Below are 22,372 nucleotides of genomic sequence, written 5' to 3' on the forward strand. Positions count from 1 at the left end.
CAAGGCAAGACCCGGGAGAAACATAACAATGTAACAGATTCATGTTATGTGCCACATAATCCCTTCTCCCACCCTCACCATATTCATGACAGTGAGGACGTAGGTGGTGACATTTTCCCTGCCGTGTTTCTCCAACATCTTCCTGTCTGCCACCACCAGGGTCTCCACGTTCAAGGCCCCCACCCTGTTGGAGTTAATGGGCGATCTCTTTGCCCTTCCCGCCCCTTCTGCCTCAGGTACTGCAAACTCATCTGGCATGATGAAGCGCTCCTCAGCGGGTGGCTTGGGAGCGTCTAGGAGGGCAAAAAGGGAAGGACGGAAGGGAGGAGAGACAGAGGGAGTATGAGGGAGAGAGATAAAGAAAGAGCAAGCAACAGAGAGAACTTGGCAGTGAGGGTCAAATGAATGAACTGTCTTTTTCCTGGCTCGTGCCGGGTGATAAGAGCACAGGCTCTGGTGTTGAAAGGACAGGAAATTCACTCCCCATGCTGCTTCCTACGTCTCACCACTAGAAAGAAAGATAAACCTGTGAACTGGCCTGAGGGCTAAGTAGCCTCAGGCTGATTACAGTGGACACAATGCACTCTAAAACATTTATTACAGATATTAATCTTCTAAATGAATGTAGACATCTCCTGAGACTGCAGTGATTTAGGGTTAACTGATCCATGAAGATAAATTAACACTTTCATGTAATAAAGTAGGGATTATGCCTTAACAATGATTAGTGTTTTTATGAAAACTAAACTAAGGCTAATATTTAGTGTCTTCTGGTGGTTTAATTTACTTTTCTATACTTTTTGGGTATAGGGAGGCCAAATAATGTTTAGTTAAAAATGAATACTGAGACAAAAAAACAAAAAACAAACAAAAAAAAAACAAACAAACATCAATTTCCACTCAAAAAACATTTGGTTTCAGTACAGCAGATATCAGTAGGACACTGTATATACTCCTACACTGTATACTTTTGTGCAGATGTGGGACCAAGTCATTGTTTTCAGACAGTCAAATGTCAAGTCTTTGCACTCCACTTCCAAGTCAAGACATAATTATCTGAATTATTCATATTGCAATTGCATGCATGTTTGCCACGTGTTGATGTAATTTATATGAGGTACTATGCCAAAATTGTTATTGCATGCTGTGTGCTTTAGTGAAACTTCATCAGACCAAATTAAATTTTAAGTTAAAGAGAAAATATTTTTTTGGTGCAGCTTTTTGGTGCAATGTGGTTGAAGATTGCATGTAATAAACTGACAACTCAATATACAGTTCCTTCACTTCCTCTACATAAAAAATATCAGATAATAAAGTGTGAGGAATATAAGGTTCCCTTACATACATTGCTTGCGGCGTCCACAGAAGTGTTGCCTCTGCAGCTTCCCATGCTGGTAGTCATGGTGATGCTGCTGCTGCTGCTGATGGTTTTGAAGGTACGGGTTGTCAGGTGTGGAAGAAGTGGTGCCAGATTGGCTGCTAGGTCTTCGGTGGACGATGTGTTCTGCTGAGCGTTTGTAGACAACATGCGGGTGGTGACCATCAGGGGCGCTGTAGTTGTGTTGTTGAGCCAGATGTTGGGGTAGCGGGGCAATTAAATACTCCTCCTGAGACACACGGATCAACCCTGACTAAAAGACACACACAAAAAACACATGGACAATCGGTAAATCAGTTTGAGTAATTTTTGAAGAAAAAACGTCAAAACTCCTGGACTCCAGCTTCTTAAATGTGTTTTTTTTTTTCCGGATCTTTACTCCTCTGTGACAGTCAACTCAATATCTTTGGAATGTGGACAAAACAAGACACTTGAGCATGTCATCTCAGGCTTTAGGAAACACTGATCAACATTTCTTCACCATTTCCTACCATTTATAGACCAAACAAGTAATCAATTAATTGAAAAAAATATCGACATATCGACATCCAATTTGACCTCACTGTGGCAGAAAAAAAGGTACATTTTACATGGATCATGCCTTTATTTATAGGTTTTGCCCATAGAAAATGTAAAGAGCAAATTAGCTTACTACAATACAGTCATAGCACACGCTAGCTCAGTATTTTGGGTCCTTGTTTTAGTCGGGTTGCCTAAACTGCCCTCTGAACTGAGACACTGAGCTACTGAACCTTAAACATTCCGTCTGACCACGGAATTCTACCTAATTCCCTCCACGACCCACCAAATGCACACAAAATAGATGTGCCATCAGACACACACACACACACACACACACACACACACACACGCTTCATATATCCATAAGAGCAGATGCTTACTGACTTTATCATAAACATAAACATAAACCCACTGACCCAATGCTCTCTGACCTTTTTGTGTACATGTGTCATGCACTTCCCCGGCAACCTACTGATGTGTGTTTGTGTGTGTATGTGTGTGTGTATGACAGGACCCTGCTCCTGTTGAGCTGACCCCATTCCCCCCAGAGTATAGCAGGTGGCAAAATAAACAGAGGCAAGACAAAAGGGAAGCCATGGCGAGGCTCTTGTTGTCAAAACAGTGCCTGGATACATGGCAGGCTGCCATCATCAGCCCTGTCCATCCCTCTAACTAACCATCCATCCATCCCTCCATCCTTCCATCCCTCTATCCTTCCATCACGCTCACCGTCCAGCTGCCAGCACATCTTTCATCTGTTCATAAATCATCTCCTCCATCCGTCAATCCTCCATGGTACGATGAGAAGTTTTACAGGAAGTTAACTGTCAGACTTCATTATTTCGACTACATGTAAAGGTCCACATGGTCCAGTGGTTGGAAGTTTTGTTCTGCAGTGTCAACGGCTTGAACTTCAGCACATCAATACCTGCCAAAACAACCTTGAGCTAGATACTTCACAGCTACCTGCTCCCGAGGCATCGTGCTGAAAGGCTCAACCTGCGAGCACAAGGTTGGAGAGAAAATGTATCCCAAGGGCCATGAATAAAATATATCGAATCAAAGACTAGAATTAAGAAAGAGAAGGTCCTTGGCAAAAATGACTGCCGCTTCCCAAAATAGATTGGAATTCAAAACAGAGCTCGAGGAGGTCAAAGGAGGCGTCTCCCATCAGCACACACTGCTGTCGCCTCTGATTTGCCCATCTTTTCATCTGTCTTTCTGTCTGGCATTTGCGACGGACCTGATCTGGAAAAATATACACCTCATCAAGTATTCCTCCTTTTAAAGATGAAACACTTTTAATTTGGGATTTTTTTGACAACTCTTCTGTCAAACAATATCAGTGTAATCATTCTGCAACACTGCAAGATAATTTCTTTTCTTTTTTTTTTCTCCCTTTAAAAAAGGCCTGTAAAATATCACACTGAGCTTATTAATAAAACATGAAACAAAGATTTTTTATTTCTTTTAACCTTAACATAGGATTATATTGTACGGTAGAAACCACTTATATATATCATGGTTACAGTTATCAACTGCTTATGAGGATCAAAAAGCTTGGGACAGAATCATACATAAATACTGTTTTAATAAATAACTTAAAAAATACAGTAAGTCTTTTCATACATATATTTTACTCCCATGCAACTTTGCCTTGCTGTGACGCATCTGCTTTCAGCTGGCTACCTGAGGCCGGTGTTGCATAAATATTGATATTTTGATAGGAAAAGATGTAGTCTCCTCAAAGATTTTAACTGATAGTCATGGTTACTAGTGATGGAGAAAGAAAACAAATGCACACAGGGAAAGCAACTGTGGTTGAAGCCGCACACCATGTGGATTGATAATGCCTGATCATGTGATAAAAAAGCTCCACTGTAATTTGAAAGTCAATAAAATTCCATAAATAGCAAAGCTACCGTTTTCATGTAATGAATATGCAAAAATCTATTTGATAGTATTCTGCATGAGAAATAAGAAACATTAGTTATAATAATATGCTAATCAATTTGACCTGGACAGACATGTTTACTTTAAGTGGTTTCTACTGTTTATTGTTTTGCAGTACATATTGGAGTTAGGCCAGTGTTAACACTTTAAAACCGGTTTGATAATAAGCCAACTACCAGACCAGTATCAGACCTTACCACTAGGTGTCTCACTTAGCAGCTGATCTCCCATTGAACTTGATAAGACTCATCTTTGTTTCCTGGCGAAACAACAATACCGCCCAATTATTTGCCTTTTATACAAAAAAGCGAGGCAGAATAAAGCCGCACACTCACCAGAGAGACGAGATGTGAGAGTCCACTTGTCTTATGTCGTCTCCCCAAAAAACACATGAACTTCATAATAATCCAACACATTGTGTGCCGTGCACATCTTCCCTGCTTCCACTACTGAAAACTGTTCTCCATCATGTTGCCGGCATAGACTGTATAATAAATGGATGTAATATGTAAATGGGGATGTTTAAGTAAAATACACTGTCTGTACAGTTGTTCTTGGTGTTGAAATTAGCTATAGAGACTAAAATTGTTTTATTGTTTTGTTGTTTATTTGTGCTATAAAGTTGGACATTTAAATATGAAAGTCTATGGGAACTGACTTGTTCGTGGAGCAAGCCTCAAGTGGCCATTTGATGAACTACAGTTTATAGCACTTTGGCATTGTCAGACACATAATTGTCAGACACAAGTGGCTCCATTCATCTGCTAAAAGACAAACACAATATTACGTTAATCTCGTTGTCATAATGCTTATTACTAATGCAATACAAGATGGATTTAGTATTGTGATGCTGTCGGCACATGTTGCTATTGCAGGCATAGCAACACTGCCTCACTTGCTCGACAGAACTGCAGACAGCTGGTCTGGCTACCATGGCACCTAGAGGCAAGATGTTAGCCAGCCATTCGGCAATAGGAGTGTTCGCTCAAACACGCTGCAGGAACTATGGTGGTAGGAACACAGTGAATCATCTTTTCCTCTTTGCCCTTCATCCCTGCGTTCCATTAATTCTCCACTTTGCAGCATTAGCACAGGTTACTGCTGTAGGCTAATTTTTATTTCACCAAAACATATAATAATGACAAATGCCAGTTCAGCCAGTTTGCCTGAAACCAAACAAGTTTCAGCTCATACAGCAAAACCAGAAATCAGCCCAACACACAGCTCATATCGTCTCATTCACAATCGTACAAAGGTGATGTAATTAGTGACTAATACCCAACCTGCCCGGCAGCTGCTGCATTCCAAGAATAACACAATGAAAGGCCCAACTGTCTGAAGTTACTTCATTAATTTGACTCACATCCATTACTCTCTCTCTCTCTCTGTTTCTCTTTTTGCTGTATCACATCTGCCAGCTCTTTACTTTCTTTTCCAGCAGTTAGCAGATGGAAGTGTCTGTGATGATAATGACAGGAAATTCATTCCATCTGCAGGGATGGTAATAATGGTGCAGTATGTGTGCATGTGTGTGTGTGTGGATTCAATTTTCTTTCGTCAGCATGTACTGTATGTTTTTGTGAATATCAAAGACAAAACAGCTAATAAAACATAACACTTACCTGCCTTTTAGACCCAACAAAGTAAAACACCACCTGCTACAGCTCTAAGCTGAACTTTATCAATGCATCGACACCTCAGTTCGAACCTTAAAGGGATAGTTGACATTGTTTTAAGTCGGGCTGTAAGGGGTACTTATCCATAGTCAGTGTATTATCTACAATATATGTCAGTCGACACACCCCAATTTGAGGGAGACGGCAGGAGTTCTTCATGGTGTGACGGCCTCATTCCAGGGCAGCAGACTTGATAAGCCCGATCAGTGTCATGGACAAAGAGATCGCTCTACAGGGCTGCAACCAAGTCCTCCCTTTATACCTGCCCTGCATTTTTACACAGAACCAAACAATGATGGCATCATTCTGATCCAGTGTGTGATTATACACCCCATCGCAGCATCCCGTGATCAAAAGAGGTATGACAGGTTTGGAGTTTAACAAACAAGCATCCGCCTCTAGCACAACATAATCGCAATCATTTACCCTCTCTGTTATATGGTGGCTGATCTCAGCCTCTGCTTGGAGGTAAAAGAACCCCCCAAATTTCATTGTTTTCCCAGTTTGTGGACATCTACCGGCACAGTTCTTCTTCTTTGAATTAGCTGGCTATGCTAAAAGCTGCTTTTAAAATATTCCACAGTGAGGTGCACATATAAACATGCCTTCAAAATGTCACACCCGTGTCGCCTATGGTTGAATCGTTCATGCTGTGCATTTTACACAGACCTCGTCACAGTGCTGTTACTACCTCCGTTCTCCGCTCAGAATTGAAACCACTTTGTCCTCTTTCCTCAATCAGACCTTATACACAGAACAACGTGGTGGCAAAACAGCATGATATTCCCGCCTTGAACAAGGAGTGTAAATGCAGCCTTTGGTTGGCAGACCTACTCAGCATACCTTTGCTCCTTTGTTTTTACAGCACAACACCCCTATAGCTCATTTTCACTCATCCACTCCCTACACTACTGACTCTACAGATTTTTCCAACTGATTTGCACAGTTTGTTTGTAGGCGTGACCCTGTTTTCACAAATTTTGTCACTTTTTTTTTTCATTCATGTTTTTAGAGTAGTAAGAATCTAGCAGATAATGCATGTAAAATCATGTTCCCTATAGTAGTTTAATGATGTGAAAAAAGATAGATGAGCTGTATCGAGTTTCACAAAGTTTACAGGCACCCTCCACACACCAGAGAAAGGCCAGCTGTAGCGTTGATACAGCAGACCTCTAGTTATCTCCATACATTAACACTTGTAAGATTAAAGGGATGAGCACTGTCTGCTAAACACCACGTTACTTTCTTCCCACGTTAACATGCAGACTCAAACATGACTCTCACACAGATTCACACAGTCAGATTACAAAGTGAACAGGGCCACCTCCAATCACTGACACTATTTCCTACACGAGAAAAACAAGGGTTAAAAAAGAAGTTTTCTCTCAAAGTCACCCCAGCAAACAGCTCTTTCTTTTTGGCATCATAACGGTGTGTGACAGCGGAGACAGCATCTTTAGCTCGCCTCTGTATAATGCAGTCTCTTTTAAGGTTTCCTACCATGATATTATAAGGCAAATGAGTAAGTGCTTACATGCTGTTAAAGACTAGTGCCGAGCGGCGAGAAGCCCCAAGCCGGTGATTACTGAGCTCTAAAGCACATCTGCACTCCAGCTCAGCCAGAGAGTCACGTGAATGGTGTGTGGTGAGGGGGAAAAATCATACAGGAGCAGAGAGGCCCCTCAGGCATCAAACTTATTCAATAGAATCACAATCTGAGTAATTACAGTTTGCGCAAGAGAATTATGTGTCTTTAAAATCGGGTAAGAGCTGGGTAGAGAAGAGATGGTTATTTTGGATCTTGGATCAGAGGAAGGTGGCACAGCAGACAAGAGCCAAGCAGCAATGACAGGGTTATGCCCTGTCATTGCATCCTTGAATTTTTCCTCTTTTGACTTCAAATGAGTGTATTTTGGAGCGCAGGGTAGCGTTCATGGAAATTCAACAGGATTGGGGAACTGTAGCTGTTTGCAGCCACTCCATTAGTGATAGTGTGTCTCCAAAGCCTCATTCGCACTGCACAAAAAAACCTACTATCACCCACTAACATCTGGCTTTTTAATGAAATGGGAATGCATACAATCTGCATTCACTCCTTGGTCAAATGACTCTACAATAGGCGCAGGTTTTCATCGCCTCTGGCTCCGATTGGCATTGATGGGAACAATGCCAATGTGTGACGTCACATGACAACACACACACACACACCAGCTGACAGAGAGGCAGACCTGCTTGTTCAGTGGCAGTGGGAATAGAGACAAATGCTCAAATTTAGTGGATTTACCCTTTAAAAAACCTGCGTGAACACAATAATTTTGGTGGGAAAGAAGTAAAACCCTCGTCATGAACAACTGATGAGGATCACAATGTGCCAGTAGCCTGGGGTCTTGTTTGAGTTCACTAATTGTCTTTGAAGAACCTACTGACACCCTCTAATGATGTCTCGGGAACAAAGCTTAGGTGGGCACACACAAAGAGAGAAACTGATGGTGTTGGACGAGTCTTTTGTCATTTGGAGCCTTTGGGCACAGCCCCACTCACTATCCCATGTAGACACAGTAGGAAACAGGGGGACTACTCCCACACCAACCCATACAAATGGAAATGTCCTCCCTCAAAGTGTTGTTAACTGCTCTTTAACTAGGCTATAGCGCAGCCCTAACACTTTTACTTACTAAAAAAAATACAGTGTTGTTGTGATGCAAATGATGTGAAAGTGTAATTTAAATTAACTCGAAGGTTCTCAGCTCAGGTGGAATGTACATAAATGCAATGTGATTCTCATGATAGGAACTTTTTCCAGCAATAGCACCTGTGGCTGGAAAGGTGGAGGTTGCTGAGACTGGAAGTCGGCTATCTCTACATATCTGTCTGCCACACCCTAACACCCAGAGGAGCTGAATGAACTGAATTAGGTTGTAAAGGAAATGGAAAAGAATGTATTGTTTCTACAGATGGATATCATGACCGGTGGTGATATGTAGTATATCCAAATGCATGAAATCATTCAGTCAAGGATTTTACCTCTCATTTTCCACAAAATTCCAGGATCGAAAAAAATAGATCGAATATACACAAAGAGAAAAATAGCAACTCAATACTTAAAGATAAACAACCCTTACAACATTTTTTTTGTAAACCTGTTTTAGAATGTAGGCTGTTTCAAATAATGGATGATGCAGTCAACCTGAAATCACCAATTGGTTTGCGATTCTGGATTTTTGGAGCCAGAAGTGACCATATTCGTATGAGAGCACAGAGCTATGGAGGCTGCACTTAATTGTGCAAAACTTTTAGCCGTAATGAAATTCAAACGTTGAGTTACAGAAATATTCACCCCCTGTACAGTTGTCATGAATGTTGAAATTAGCTTTGGACATTAGGATTTGTTTTTGTACCAGGCTGTAAACATGTTTTTATCTGCTGTAAAATTGAGAAATTTTAGCATGAACATTTGTTATCTTTCCTCTCTGTAATGAAGGCAGAGGGTTAAATATTAAGTTTTATTCCAGGAGGCAAATTTCTGTGTTTTAGGTACAATCAGAGAGTGTTGTAAGTGTTTGAAATTATTCATTAAAAAATTAAGTTAATTTGGAAAGCTTTAGGATACTAGCTCTGCTTGTCCTGATATTTATTGTTTTGTCCATTCTTCTCCAATTTCTACAACTGAGATGGCAAATGAAAAATTTGCATGACACAAATTAAGATTAAAAATAATTATGACTATAAGACCCAGGTTGAAAAATACCTGAATTTCCCCCTTAAACTGGCTGAGTTCTTCTTCCAAAGCACTGCAGTTGGATAGGTGTGATTCAGGTGAAAATCCCCTTTTCAGAAGGTCAGACGAGGGGGTCTCATCAGAGATTCAAATTCTCTGTAAACTGTTTCCTCCACATTTCACATGTTCTTCTTTGGCTACTCTTCATGGTTTCTTCTTACTGCACTATTCCCCTAAGTGTCTGCACTGATGGAGGCAATGTAATTTCCAAAAAGAGATGTGATGAGTGTGACCAGAATCTGGATCGAGTTCTAAACAACAAATGCAACACAATGATAGACGATCTCTTCCTGCATATCATTTCCATGCTTTCAAATAAAACTTTGACTGTTGCTATGTATCACACACCAGAAAACATTTACTGTTCTGTAGCCTGTTTACTGACCTCTGATACCAACGATTAATAATGCTTTATGATGACTGACATTTCCCAGCACCTGCAGAGCTAGACACTCACAAAAATGATGTACAACTTTGCTTTTTTTTTTTTTACCACGTGGACGCATCATCCAAGCTTGACTTGAAAGGCAATATATCCACATTTACAGAGAACAACCTTTCATTTTCCCTGCAACCCACAAGCCAATCAATCAATCATTTATTTGTCATGTGGAAATACACAAGGTACAATGCAATCCCATCAGCTGCTTAAACTTGTTTATGTCTCCTTACACTGTTGTCTGCTGCTTTTTTAATGGTCCATGTTTTCAGATGCTTCTGGTAATCCACCATGTCTGACTGTGGAATGATTTAACTGTACACACATTCCGACCTCAACAAGACAGCCGTATGGTCGCTTCCCCCAAACATGGGAAGTGCCAGTCTGCAGCCCCTGAACAGCATATACCATTGGACCACAGCAGGAACAGGACAGCACCTCATATTCCCACTGACACACAAGTCCTTACACACTGTAAAGCACATTCTCTCTCTCACAAGAATCCTGCTTCGTTACATTGGCCTATAAAAAAGGAGCTAACTGATTGAATGGCCCTGTCTAGGATTAAGCCAAACTTTGATTTATCAAAAGATATTGCAGTTCCCAATATCCTGTTGGAAACTGATATGGCAAGGTTTTCCAGTTTATTTTCCAATGCTTGTACAATGGCTTGCAGGATGCTATTTTGGCTGGTGCCTATTATTTTCAATCTTGTCTGGATATTTACTGATATTCACTACTCAAATAAGCAACAACAATAGTTAAGAGATTCTGGAAGAGAACAAAGCCCATGTAGGCAATTGTTGCAATCACAACCTCAACATATCCAAGTTAAGCACACATAACGTGACATAAGGGTGCTATGTCTATAACATTAACATTAACAATAACATTGTTTATTCAAAACCAAGCAGCATTCAAGGCAAAAAAATGTAGCTCATGCTGAAGTGCCACAAACTGCAGTTCATTGCCCAGCCACCTGAGGCTGGTTCCAAAAACAGAGTCCATCCCCAAAGACCCCCATGTTAAAATGCCCAACTTTACAACAGAAATACACATTTACAGACATGTGCAAAAAACTGTTTTGGTCTCTCTAGCTAATCTCATCATTCATGACAACTGTATATTGGGTTGATTTTTTTTGGTAACTGACCAATTTACATTTTAAGTTACACATATTTAAGGGTGGGGTCGCTTGAGTGACATCCTGTCTGTGAAGCGTCGCTACAGTCTATGAGTCAGATTCACCCCTCAATTCTCCACAATTCAAAAAAACACACATACCCTGAATTTAACTTTCATCCCAGCCAACAAAGACAAAAAAAAAAAAACAAAAAACAACATTGACACTCCTCATGAGCCCTGCAGTACTTGCGTGCTTTACCATAGGTCTAGGCTGGTAAACCACAGCACCAGTGAATGTAGTGCAGTGCAGTGCTGACAATAGTAGGTCAGATTTGATGTATGGGCTCTCTTTGTAGAAGTTGCAGCATCCACTTGAGGACCTCAACACCAGCCATTAGTCTTGTGTGAGAAAAACCTTGCACAGACTAGAAAGGACGTACACACATATTCATACACGCACTGTTTTTGCTCCTTTTTTCACACACACAACATCCCACACCCATGCTGAGAGCCTGACCCCCCTCTCCTGCTGGCATCTAACAGTGGGCACTACATCACTGTCAGCATCCAGACCACCAGGGAACGGCTCCGGGCCACTCTCCTCTTGTAGCGCCAAGCTCTGAGCTCCTCTGTGGCCCAGCCCAGTCACTGAATTATGGCCAAGCCAGAAAGGCATATTGTAACGGGGAGACGTTCCAATTTGTTGGCCTTTACAGAAAACAGACAGGTACAAATGGCCTGACTGCTGGCTGGAAATCGGTCATTCAAGTGTCACTTTAACTCTGCAAAGGCCTAAGGGATTTGGAGCGCACTGACAAACACACACACACACACACATCATATGTTGTCTCGGTTCCCAGGCCTACGGATGAGTAATCATATATTGTCTCAGCTCTACGAGGAGTCTAATGGGATTACAACATCTACACATGTTAAATATTCAAACAGAACGAGTGAGTGTTTAACTGTATGCCTTTTGGCCAAACGTTTTCATTTTCCAGATGTAGTGCACGGACGCTTTTTCAGACTTTTGAATGTCATTTCATAATCCCATACAGCAGTTTTGGAGTCAAACTGACTTTTAAATCATCAATTGTTCCTGTCATACATATTCAATTTTACCAAACAACCAACAGACTTAAGAAGCTTTGATGCCAGCAACAGTTTTGCAAGACAGGATGTCACATTTTCCCAACAAGTGCTGGAGCTCAACCTCTCATATATTCACATGGTGATGTGTTTGACAACCACAGGCCCTCTGGAGGCCACAGTCCATGCAGCATCAATAACAAGACCCCGGGAAAAGAGCAAACGCATTTTTCACACCACAGGGAGCCTCGTGCCTGGGAGGTCGTAGGTCGAGCTCCCCTCTAACAACAGTCACTGGTGGTTGCCACAACACGCGGCACCGTGTCAACGATGGCCATCAGACAGGTTTGATCTGAGCTGGCTCGGAGGATGAAGGGGAGAAAAGAGGAGGTGTCTTGACACTTTCTCTAGTGTTTTCTCTCTCACACATGGGTGTGCAAACACACATTTGAGCTGTAAACCGTGATACTTGTGAGGGGTTGCTGGGTCATCAAGATAACTGCCAGTTTACATCAAAGAAGTCTCCCAAGCTTATCTGAAACCAAACCATGGTACAAAAAAGCATGTCAAGTTTTTTTTAAGTGCTTGCACTCAGAAGCTTACAAGATGAGCTACTACAGTAATGCAAACATGGGCATCTGACCGAGAAAAAAGGAAAAGGAAAACCGAAAAACTTTGTCCCTAAGTGAAAACATACAATGGATCAAACAAATTTCAAACTTACAATGTGATTAATCAGTCAAAGTTCGCCTGCTGAGCCAAATCAGTTGTATCAGACAGATCATGACGCATCTCATCTTTTGATCAATTTAGTTTGAGATGATATTCGAAACAAAACCCAAACCCTTATGACCCCAGAAGATGTTTGATCCTCCGCTCTATCGATTGTTTCCTTAAAAGGTGCAACATCTGGTGTCAAACCTAAAGGACAGGATGGGTCATATATGACCATTAACTGACCCAGGTTATCTGCTGGCTACAAAGGATCTTCCAAAATATTGGCTGTTGACCCTAGAGGTTTTACCATCATGAGACCATAGCCAATGGGTTCTTAGATTTTACCAAAACTAGATTTCACCAAAACTACTTGGTGAGGTTTAGGAAAAAAGGAATGGTTTAGGTTCAAACAAATGTATTTGTTACTAATGTACCATTACATAAATGTTGTGACTTACAGCTGAGTCAATATTGTCAATATTGAATTCTGGTTTAAAATGGGACACGAACAAAAGCCAAAGTCCTGTATTTTTAGACATATCCACACCAATATCCTTCCTATATGGACTTTGTCGTTTTTCAAACTACATCAACTGACTTCCTCAATTTAACATGGCCTCTGCTTTGTAAATTAGAGCCTCTGCTCATTTACCCTGACACTAAATATATTTCATGAAGTTGCAATAATTTCCTTTTTTTTTTACTCAATTTCATGCTATGCACTGAAAATTAATTAAATGGCTACAGCACAGTGTATCACCCTGAGGACTTTGAAAGTGCTGCAGGAAGAAGAAAATGATCCCTTCAAGTGCACTTTTTGGTCACTCTGAACCAAGGAGCTCAGTTTCCATAGAGCCTAACCTGACTCTGACCTGGCCTGCAGGGGCTTGGGAAAGGTCACAGTAAAGGTCATGGTCAGCTCAGCCACAACCCTAATAGCCAGCCTGGCGTGTGGTGTGTCCAACACTCAAATGTTTCAGTAATGAAGACGTGTCATGTGAGTAATGACCTATGGAGTTATTTAAAGCAGTCAAACAACAGCAAGTGTATTTCTCACCACATGTATGTCTTGTATGTGCAAATTATAAACATTTTCATTATCAGTATATATCACTCCAACACTGACATCATCATGAGTCTGAGATGTGGCTGCATAGCTAACTGACAACAAAACGAAAACCCCAAATTCAGTTGCTTACAAATGTCTTCAAGACATTGCATCTTAAAAGAATACTTAGAATAAACAGTAAAACTTAATCAAAACATCTGTTCATAAATTTTCACACAACCCCTGCAGAATAATCCAAGTCTCATTTATCCAGTCCTATGTTCAGTACTTCCCAAACACATGCACTTTTTCTTTAGCAACTTACAATACAAAACACTTACACCAAAAGTAGAATGCCCTGAGCGTGCCTGAGTATGCACATGTGTATGAGGGCCACGTATGTGAAGGCTACTCAGGCGTACATGAGACTGACGTCTTTGAAATTGTAATGTTTTAGACAAACATATTACTTTGAGAAGCACTGCGCATATGACTTGTCTGTCTTACAGTACTGAAAATCTATATTCAACATGTTCAGGTTACAGACCGTTGGTTGTACAAACCTTGTAGTTTGAAGATGCCATCTTCATGTCTTGAAAATTATGATGGGTTGTTTTTGTTTTTTTTGCCATTTTTGGTAGTCCAAAGAATGATCCGATCAATATATATATATATAAACTGATCGATTCATTTTTTTTCTTCTATTCTCAAAAGTGTATTTTCACTATTTTAATTGTTTGCTTGCTTTTCTGCACTTATGTCATTTATCATTTGTCATTTATTCAAAAGCCACATACAACTGTCAAAATTCTGATTACAATCTCAGGATACATAGTTTGACTATTTTTCTCACGGGCACCAGCAGACGCCCGACAGCGCAGGTCTCCAATTTGCCCTCATCACCCCAGAGAGAAGAATCCTATCCTGGGAAGGGGCTGGAAGGACAAAGGGGAGCAGTAAATTATTTCTCTGCATTCACAGAGCAGCTCTGAACCTTCACTACACACTGAGAACCTGCGAGAGTACAGGTTGACACCCCTTCAGCTGCATACCCACCCAGCCCCATACACACGAGCAGAGAGGATTGGGGTCAACCAGCAAAGCGACCTCTGATGAACAACCCTCAAAAGAAGAAAGAGAGAAGACCCCATCCCCTCACTCCCCCACCCCTTCCACTTCTCTTTCAAATCAGAGAGCATTACATCTGAAACGACTTTCATCTCTCATGCAAAAGAGACAACTTCATTGCACTCGATAGCACGGGCGTGGTGCCTCATAAGGACACAGAGAGAGTAATTAAAGCAACAAATAACACCATGTTCAATTAATGGGGATTTACAGTAGAAAATCCCTCTTTGCCAGTCATCCATCCATCCGGCCCCTGCTCTTAATACCAACTCGCCCTGGTCTTCATTTAAACAACTGAATCCTACTTCCATCTGCTAGGCCTGGGCCAGAGTGAACACTTCAAAAAAAAAAAAAAAAAGGTTTGGCCCAGTAGCTGGTGCTGACATCTCTGCTGCTATTAACAAGCAGGGTCACGTCCAAAAAACCCTATTTCAGACACTTTCTTTTCCCTGTCCTCCTCTTTCCTCTGTTGAAAGGAGACAATGACATGAAGTACGAGGAAGTTCTTTTTCTTTCTCTCTTGCTCTCACCCCATTTCTCCTCCAAAGCCCTTTGATATAAACAGTCCATCTCTCCAACTCTCTATAAAGAGACCATCCAACCTCCCTGGGAGCTTCCAACCCAGACAATGAATTCACATTATTCTTGCACAACACTTGCTCTCTGTAGCACTGCGCTCCCAGCCGAGTCGGCTCACTTCTCATTCATTATTTCAGCCTCTTTGCTTTTCTGTCTGTCATGCATTTTCCTGGATTTCCCTGTCTCCTTCTTTTGTTTTTTTTTTTTTTTTCCTGACTCCTTACTCTTTTGCATTGTTTTTAATCCCACCTTAATCTCTTTCTCGAGTGCATCAGTGCATCAAGCAAGCTTGGATGGCTCTTTCCTCATTTGTACTTAATCCAAAAATTCTGGGTAGAGGCCCAGATGAAAAGCAAGGGTCAACTGCTTTCATTGTTTTAAGCCTCACAGCAGTCCAACAAAGACACGTGCACTAAGAGAAAGAGACAGAGACAGGAGGCCCAGAATTCACTTTTGACGCACTTGTCATTTTGTCTCACTTTTTACGTCTTTCATTTTTCTATCAATGTCCCTTATCTGCCAGACTTACAACAACACAAGTCCATTTAATAGGCAGAGTGAACATCCAATCAACGATGGCCCTGGGGTGGCACTTGGGACAGGAAGAAGAGAAAAAAAAGGCAAAAGCTTGCAAGGAGTAAAAAATAGATCAAAGTGTCCGTCCCGGCCCATTCAAATGCAATCATGACCCAATCACATTGTGTTCTCGCAGCGCTTTTAAGTGAACGGGTCAGTGGTGTTTTATTGTGAGTCGGAGCTAGCCTAATGAAAGGGACAATGTGAAGATTAGCAGTGCCAGCGAGGCGGCTCAAACTTCACCCTGGCTTTAATTGCTGCAAACAAGAGGAGATGTAGAGGCAGGGCAAACAGGGGACAAAAGAGCAGGGCGGGCGCACAAGGAGGAGGTATGAAGACTGGATGATAAATGGAGGTATGGCTTTTATGGAGGTGTAGTGTGTCCATCTGGTCCAGGCTGGTGTGGGATGTGTCAAGGAATGTGTGAGTGCTGATGGGCCAGAGGGTTCAGGCACCTCATAAACCACAAATGAAAGCATATTGTAGGCTTAATTACAGAGTCTGTGTGGTGGAAAATATCTGTTCCTTGAATGTTTGGAGTTTGCACAAATCATTTAAGTTAAAGTAAAGCCTAAACATAGAGTCAATGATATCTCCAATTATGTGATTTGGGCAGCTCAGAGTTAAGTCAAGTCAGCACATTGTAAGAAATTTTGCAATTGTTCTCATTTTTTCTAATTGTTATATTGTCACAGAACTTCAATATCACTCTTATGCCCATATGTACAACACGGAGCTGGAGTCACAACATGTTTAGCTTGGATAGCATAAAGACTGGGGGCAAAGGAAAACATGTAGCCAGGTATGGCTAAAGCTGGACCGAAACGTCAAAATAACTATTGCTGGTTTTAGTATGAGTTAAAATGCTGCAATCCTTAACAAATAGCAGTTCTTGAATTCACACAGTAGACTACTTCTATGCAGCATTTTTAGCTTTGCTTAGCTTTACTAGTTGCACTACATAGCCTATGACCCGAAAACACAAAATGTTGCTTTTACATTTCTGTTCAAGCATGGGTTGAACAAACTGGGCACAATACATTAATGATTGAGTTTGGTGTTGCGTTTTCAGACTTTGAAAGGCTAGCTGTTCCCCTTGCTTCTAGACTTTAAGGTAGGTTAACTGGAACACTAGCTAACATACACTAGTTTCAATAGCAATGCCTCTGTGCAAAGCATAATGGAAATATCTAAACACTTTTTCTACCTGTGATACAGGTTCAAGATAGTTTCCTAATCCCACGGATGTCTTTTATCTGAAAAAAACATAAATTGATATCTAATATTTTCTCAGACTGAGCCAGTTACTGTCACGACCTTAGTGGTAGACTGTCCGTTTGAAAAAGGGGATTCCTGAGGTTTCTACCATTTTCTTCTCCATTATACAAACGTAGGTTTCAGCTCAAAATGCATACATCTGTGAGATCACAGGAATGCCTTTAAGGATGTAGCTTGTTTCTTCATAACAGGTAGCCTAAAAAACTATATTTCAACTTTCTCTTAAGGGCCAGGGAACATAACGAGCCTGAATCAAAAAGTAGGCTACTTAGGTTTGTGCTTAGGTCACTAATAGGGCTATAGCTAGGCGAAACCAGGCCCCCAGTTAGTGCACCAGGCTTTGAAGCCAGTTTTTATAGTGGCCAAACAGTGGAATTACAACTCATGGATGCCACTCGGCCCAAAAAGACTTTTTCCCATTGACTTATATTGGGAAAGCGACAACTGAAAACCAGTGGATAAATCTTTTTGAGTGTCACAATGCCCATGACATGACTAATTTCCCTCACAGAGTGCTTAACCAGAAGTAGCTGATTCAGTTGGCAGAAGTCTCTATTGCACCTTCTCTATGAGTCCAATGCAGCGGAAGCAGTACTGATCATCTAGCTTATTTCATACAGTGGAAAAAGAGCTTTTTTGGCTCAATGCACCACTGAGCAATTTTTATATGACTGAACAGGGTCCTGCAACAAATGCTGTATCCAGGTGTCTTAATACATTAATGGACCAAACCCTTACTGATTACAGCTCAGTAATGAACACATGAGCCCAAAGTTACTGATATTTCGTTCTCATTCTCTGAAGGAATGAAAATTTCCCAAAATGTTATTTTCTAATAATTATTGACACAACACGCCAATGGGTGTGGTGACTGAGCAAAACTGGAGATAGCAGTGACCAAAACTAAAACACAAAGAAACAAAGGCAACAACATGGAAAATGTGATGAAGAAACTTCTCCTCAAGGCCACACAACCAGTTCCCCACTTGCAAACAATCATACAATTAGTGATGTTGTGAACAGCTGGACTTGTGGCCCATCTAGACCTTTTCAAGACTTCAAAGACTTTCTCTCCATAGATTCACTGTCCACAACAAGATAACAAAATTAGCTCCTGACAGGAATTACAAATGGCTAGAGAATGAGTTGATCTAGTCTTCGTAAGACTGTCCTCTCAGTTCAGTATGATGGGTGTGTTTGTCATGTGTGCTGTTGGCACTACAATAAACACTTCAGCTGAATTATGGCCTGTTTTCATGTGCTGTACCATCAGCAGTGTAACATTTCTCTCCTCTCCTGCTCTCCTCCTTTCAGCCTTCCATTCTCTTTTTTCCACTCCTCCCAACGTTCAAAGAAGTGCCTCACAAAGCATAAGAAACCGATGCTTACACTCATGGGTAATGATGTCATGTTGCAGTTCACCCATATAACCAAGGTCTGCATTGTGCAGACAACGAAGCATCAAAACAATCGGGTCAAAGGAGGACGGAGGGCTTTAAGGGCATAAAGGGATGGAGCTTGAGGTAGGGGTGGAGCAGAAAATCTGTTTTCAAAATGTCCTATCAACTTTTCAGACGATGAAAATGTTTGAGATAATTTACACTAGTTTTGGAATGTTTCACCAACCCAAGGGATGATTTTCTCAACCCATGCAGAAACCATGTAATCCACTTAAGGAGAGAGCCATGTCATCAATTTAAAGTAAAACAACAACATGACAAACCAATAAATTACTGGCAGACACTTACCAGTCCAGAGCACGTTGATATGGCTGCAGAGGAGGCCGACATGTTACGGATAAATCCCTGATACAGGCAGTTGTGAAACCCTACATCGCCCATCACCGTGGAGATGCCATCCGAGCCGAGCGTCTGCACGGTGAACCCCGGGCCGACCACAGGGGACGGACGCAAGTCCAGGTGCATGTCCTGCCCGAAGGCCGAGAGCCGGTAGTGCAGAGAAGAAGAGAGCGACCTCCTGCTGCGATGGCTTCGCCTGGTCACATCGTGGGTCAGGTATCCTCCCTCAGAGTCCACCTCCACAGGGGTTACAAACACGTAGTCTGAAGGGAAGATGGTTAAAGGGAAGTCACATGAGAGTGTGAAAATCAGAGTTATTTAGTGACTATGAATGGCATAAACACTTTCAAACATCCTGCTAAAACTCATTTTGCTTCAGTTAGTTATTTCCAACATTTTTCAGAATGTATTTGTGGAAGGAGGACTGCAAACATTTGCATTTAGCCATAACTTATATGTGGAGAGAGTGAATGACAGGGTTTCCCAAACATTCATTTATTTGTGGCAGCCCGCCATGGTTAAAACATTGGCTGCCACTTATTGATTTATATTTTTGGAGCCCCAACAAAGAGATTTACTTTAACTTTTACATTGTTTGTTCAGGGTGGAAATATCGCACAGTTATTCCACCTTGCTATTCTGTACATAAGGTAAGGTAGCGGAATGGGGAGACAGAGTTGTCCTGCCTTTAAGCTGCCACAGGAGGTAGAAACATTGCTGAACGGGCGTCTGTATAAACTGGAAAGCTGGCTGGACGGGGTCATGATGTTTGATTGGGTGTGACGTTTTGATGATGTGTTGTGTGCGCGACGCAGCACAGGAGATTTATAAAGTCGCTATGAACAGTCAGCGGCTAACTCAAAGAAGAAGAAAAGCGGGCATAAATTTTCGCAAATTAGGAAAACAATCAAATTCATTAGCTCCGTACCCTCCAAACAGAGGACAGGATCAGCCACCATTTAACAGAGATGGTAAATAATTGTTATTCACGTTATTGTTTATAAAGCGCTGGCAAGGCGTATGCCATACATCACACTAGAGGCTGACACTGTAGTATTACACGTCATGCCCATTAGGTCTCTTTTAATTCTACAATGCTACATGCAGTCACATAATTGAGCTGAATGAATCCACCGTTGTTTGGTTCTGTGTCAAAATGCAAAGGAGGCATAAAGAGTGTTGAGTCATGGGACAGATAATGAAAATGATAATGATCTGTCGATCTGGTCAGAGCTGATCAGATCAGATCAATGGATGAGAGGAGCAGCTGCTGCAGAGGCAAGTAAAAGCAAACTTTTAGGGATTTTGTTTAACTGTAACTGTGCCTGGCATTCTACTTCTCCATCTGTGCCCAGAGTACACTCTGTGCTCTGAGAGTGTGGTGCATTGCATAACCAAATGGTACATATATTCAAGTAGTGCCCTTAATGAACAGTCCTTCTTCAAAATTAGAAAACCAATTTGCGATGGAAGATGTTTAAATCATGGCAGGCTGCCATTAATTAATTAATATGTTGATATACCTGGCTTATACATGTCATTGGAGAAGGTAAATGACACCATACTAAATGGCTTTGCATTAAAGTTTTATTGCTGTGAAACTAATGTTGGCAGATACTGTTTTACCCCTTTACAAGAAAGCTATGCTTCTTGCACTAACATCTACAAAGAATTTGCTGTTGACATTATGGATTACTGAAAAAAAGTCTGCCAGCAAACATCAGATGTGATCAAAACCATCCAATCCAGATTTAGCCTGTTATACCAAGAAATGCACCCAGAAACACAACATACATCACCAACATCTAAACAGAACTGTCAATGGGAAAAACAACCTGTCACCGAGATGAGAGGCTGGTGTTGGAGTGAAAGGTTCAGTGCTCAGCTGTTTCTCAGAGTGAAGCATTTCATATGGATCACAGATGGCTTTTAACAGAAGCCATAACACCAACACCATACATCATATGGTATAATACTTCAGAACCAGAGGTTGTGAATATAAGATGCTCTGATTTCACACAGTTGTCATGGTGTTCCAGTCAGATAAAATGCTAAAATGATTTATTTAGAAACCATTTCCACTATAAATGTGGGGACTACAACAACTTTTTAAAAATATTTTATTGTTTCTCTCTCAGTTGATAATTTGACAAAAGTCCTGCTGTATGTTCTTTGCCTAAAGCCATCAGTAGTGTGACTATGGGGAGAATCAGGATGCTTTCTTCACAACCAGAGGGAAAAAAAAGTCCACCTCCCTTTTCCCTCAGTAAATCAAAGTATGTAAATCATCCAAACTTCTTGGTTTCTCTGGGTCAAAGCAGCAGAGAGGGAATCCCTGCACTCACTGGCTGTGCTTCCAGCCAGTGCAACAGTGCTTCCTTAACTTTTGTTTTTTTAAAGTCATGAAATAAAATGCAGACATATCACCCCATATGACAAAAATATAGTAAAACTGCAATATTCAAGACCACCTAAGGGGGGGCATAGCTCCCAAAACTGAGCCTATTACTGCCACAAATCTCATTCTGTTAACATTCTCTCTACAAACGTGGAGTCGTGCCAGCTGGAAGAAACATCCAGAGATGTCAAAAGACAAGCACTCACCATGATTTAATCCGTGGCTGTCGCTGGAAGAATAGCTGGCCGTAACAGTGTGGGAGGTGTGTGAGCAGTAAATGTGCAGCGTCTGCAAAAAAAAAAAAAAAAAAAAAAGAATCATAAATGAACAGGTAGCAACAGGTTACAAGAACTGGAAGCCAAAAGATGATAAATGGAGCTCCTCTGTTGAAACATGAGCTGTACAGGAGTTTAATTTGGGATGACAATCACTTGTCTTACTTTTCACCACAATCAGTGACCCCAACAGTGCAGACACCACTTGACATCAATCATACAGAAAAGAGACAGATGTTTGTTTGTTTTGGTCCCAAGATAGTCTGGTGCATGTGTTGGATTTAATAGTGTGTATGTTTTACGTGCCTTGATGATATTCCAGGACAAGAAGGTGGACAGGATCTGGATTGAGGTGCAGCCGACCAGCTGGATGGGTAAAGTCCATATCAGAAGAAAAAGGCAATCCATGGTGATGGCATGCAAGCGTACACCTCCCCCGTTACCTCCTCAAAGAGCGCAAAAGTAGTAATACCCTGCGGTATCGCATAATGCAATATGCACGCATTGTTAAGTTGTTCTGGTCTCCGCTTTGCTGGTTCAGGTGAAGTCGGCAGCTTGCAGCAGCCGGTGGAGCGCACAGACGCAGCGCGCACTCATGAGTGTGTCAGTGAGTG

At 41.4% G+C, this 22,372-nt stretch overlaps 1 protein-coding gene across 1 annotated transcript in view; it reads right to left on the reverse strand.

The window, feature by feature from the left end:
• The window catches only part of adamts18 (ADAM metallopeptidase with thrombospondin type 1 motif, 18), a 74,340-nt gene extending 52,174 nt beyond the window's left edge, over positions 1-22,166 (reverse strand). The window contains exons 1-5 of the mRNA XM_042489163.1: positions 22,065-22,166; positions 21,690-21,771; positions 19,035-19,348; positions 1,346-1,631; positions 79-293 (exon numbers count right to left, since the gene is read on the reverse strand). Coding sequence (XP_042345097.1) covers positions 79-293; positions 1,346-1,631; positions 19,035-19,348; positions 21,690-21,771; positions 22,065-22,166 — 999 coding nt within the window. The remainder of the gene's footprint in view (positions 1-78; positions 294-1,345; positions 1,632-19,034; positions 19,349-21,689; positions 21,772-22,064) is intronic.
• Between the last annotated feature and the right edge of the window lie 206 nt (positions 22,167-22,372).

This window comes from Plectropomus leopardus, chromosome 1 (genome assembly GCF_008729295.1).
Source record: "Plectropomus leopardus isolate mb chromosome 1, YSFRI_Pleo_2.0, whole genome shotgun sequence".
Lineage (NCBI taxonomy): Eukaryota > Metazoa > Chordata > Actinopteri > Perciformes > Serranidae > Plectropomus > Plectropomus leopardus.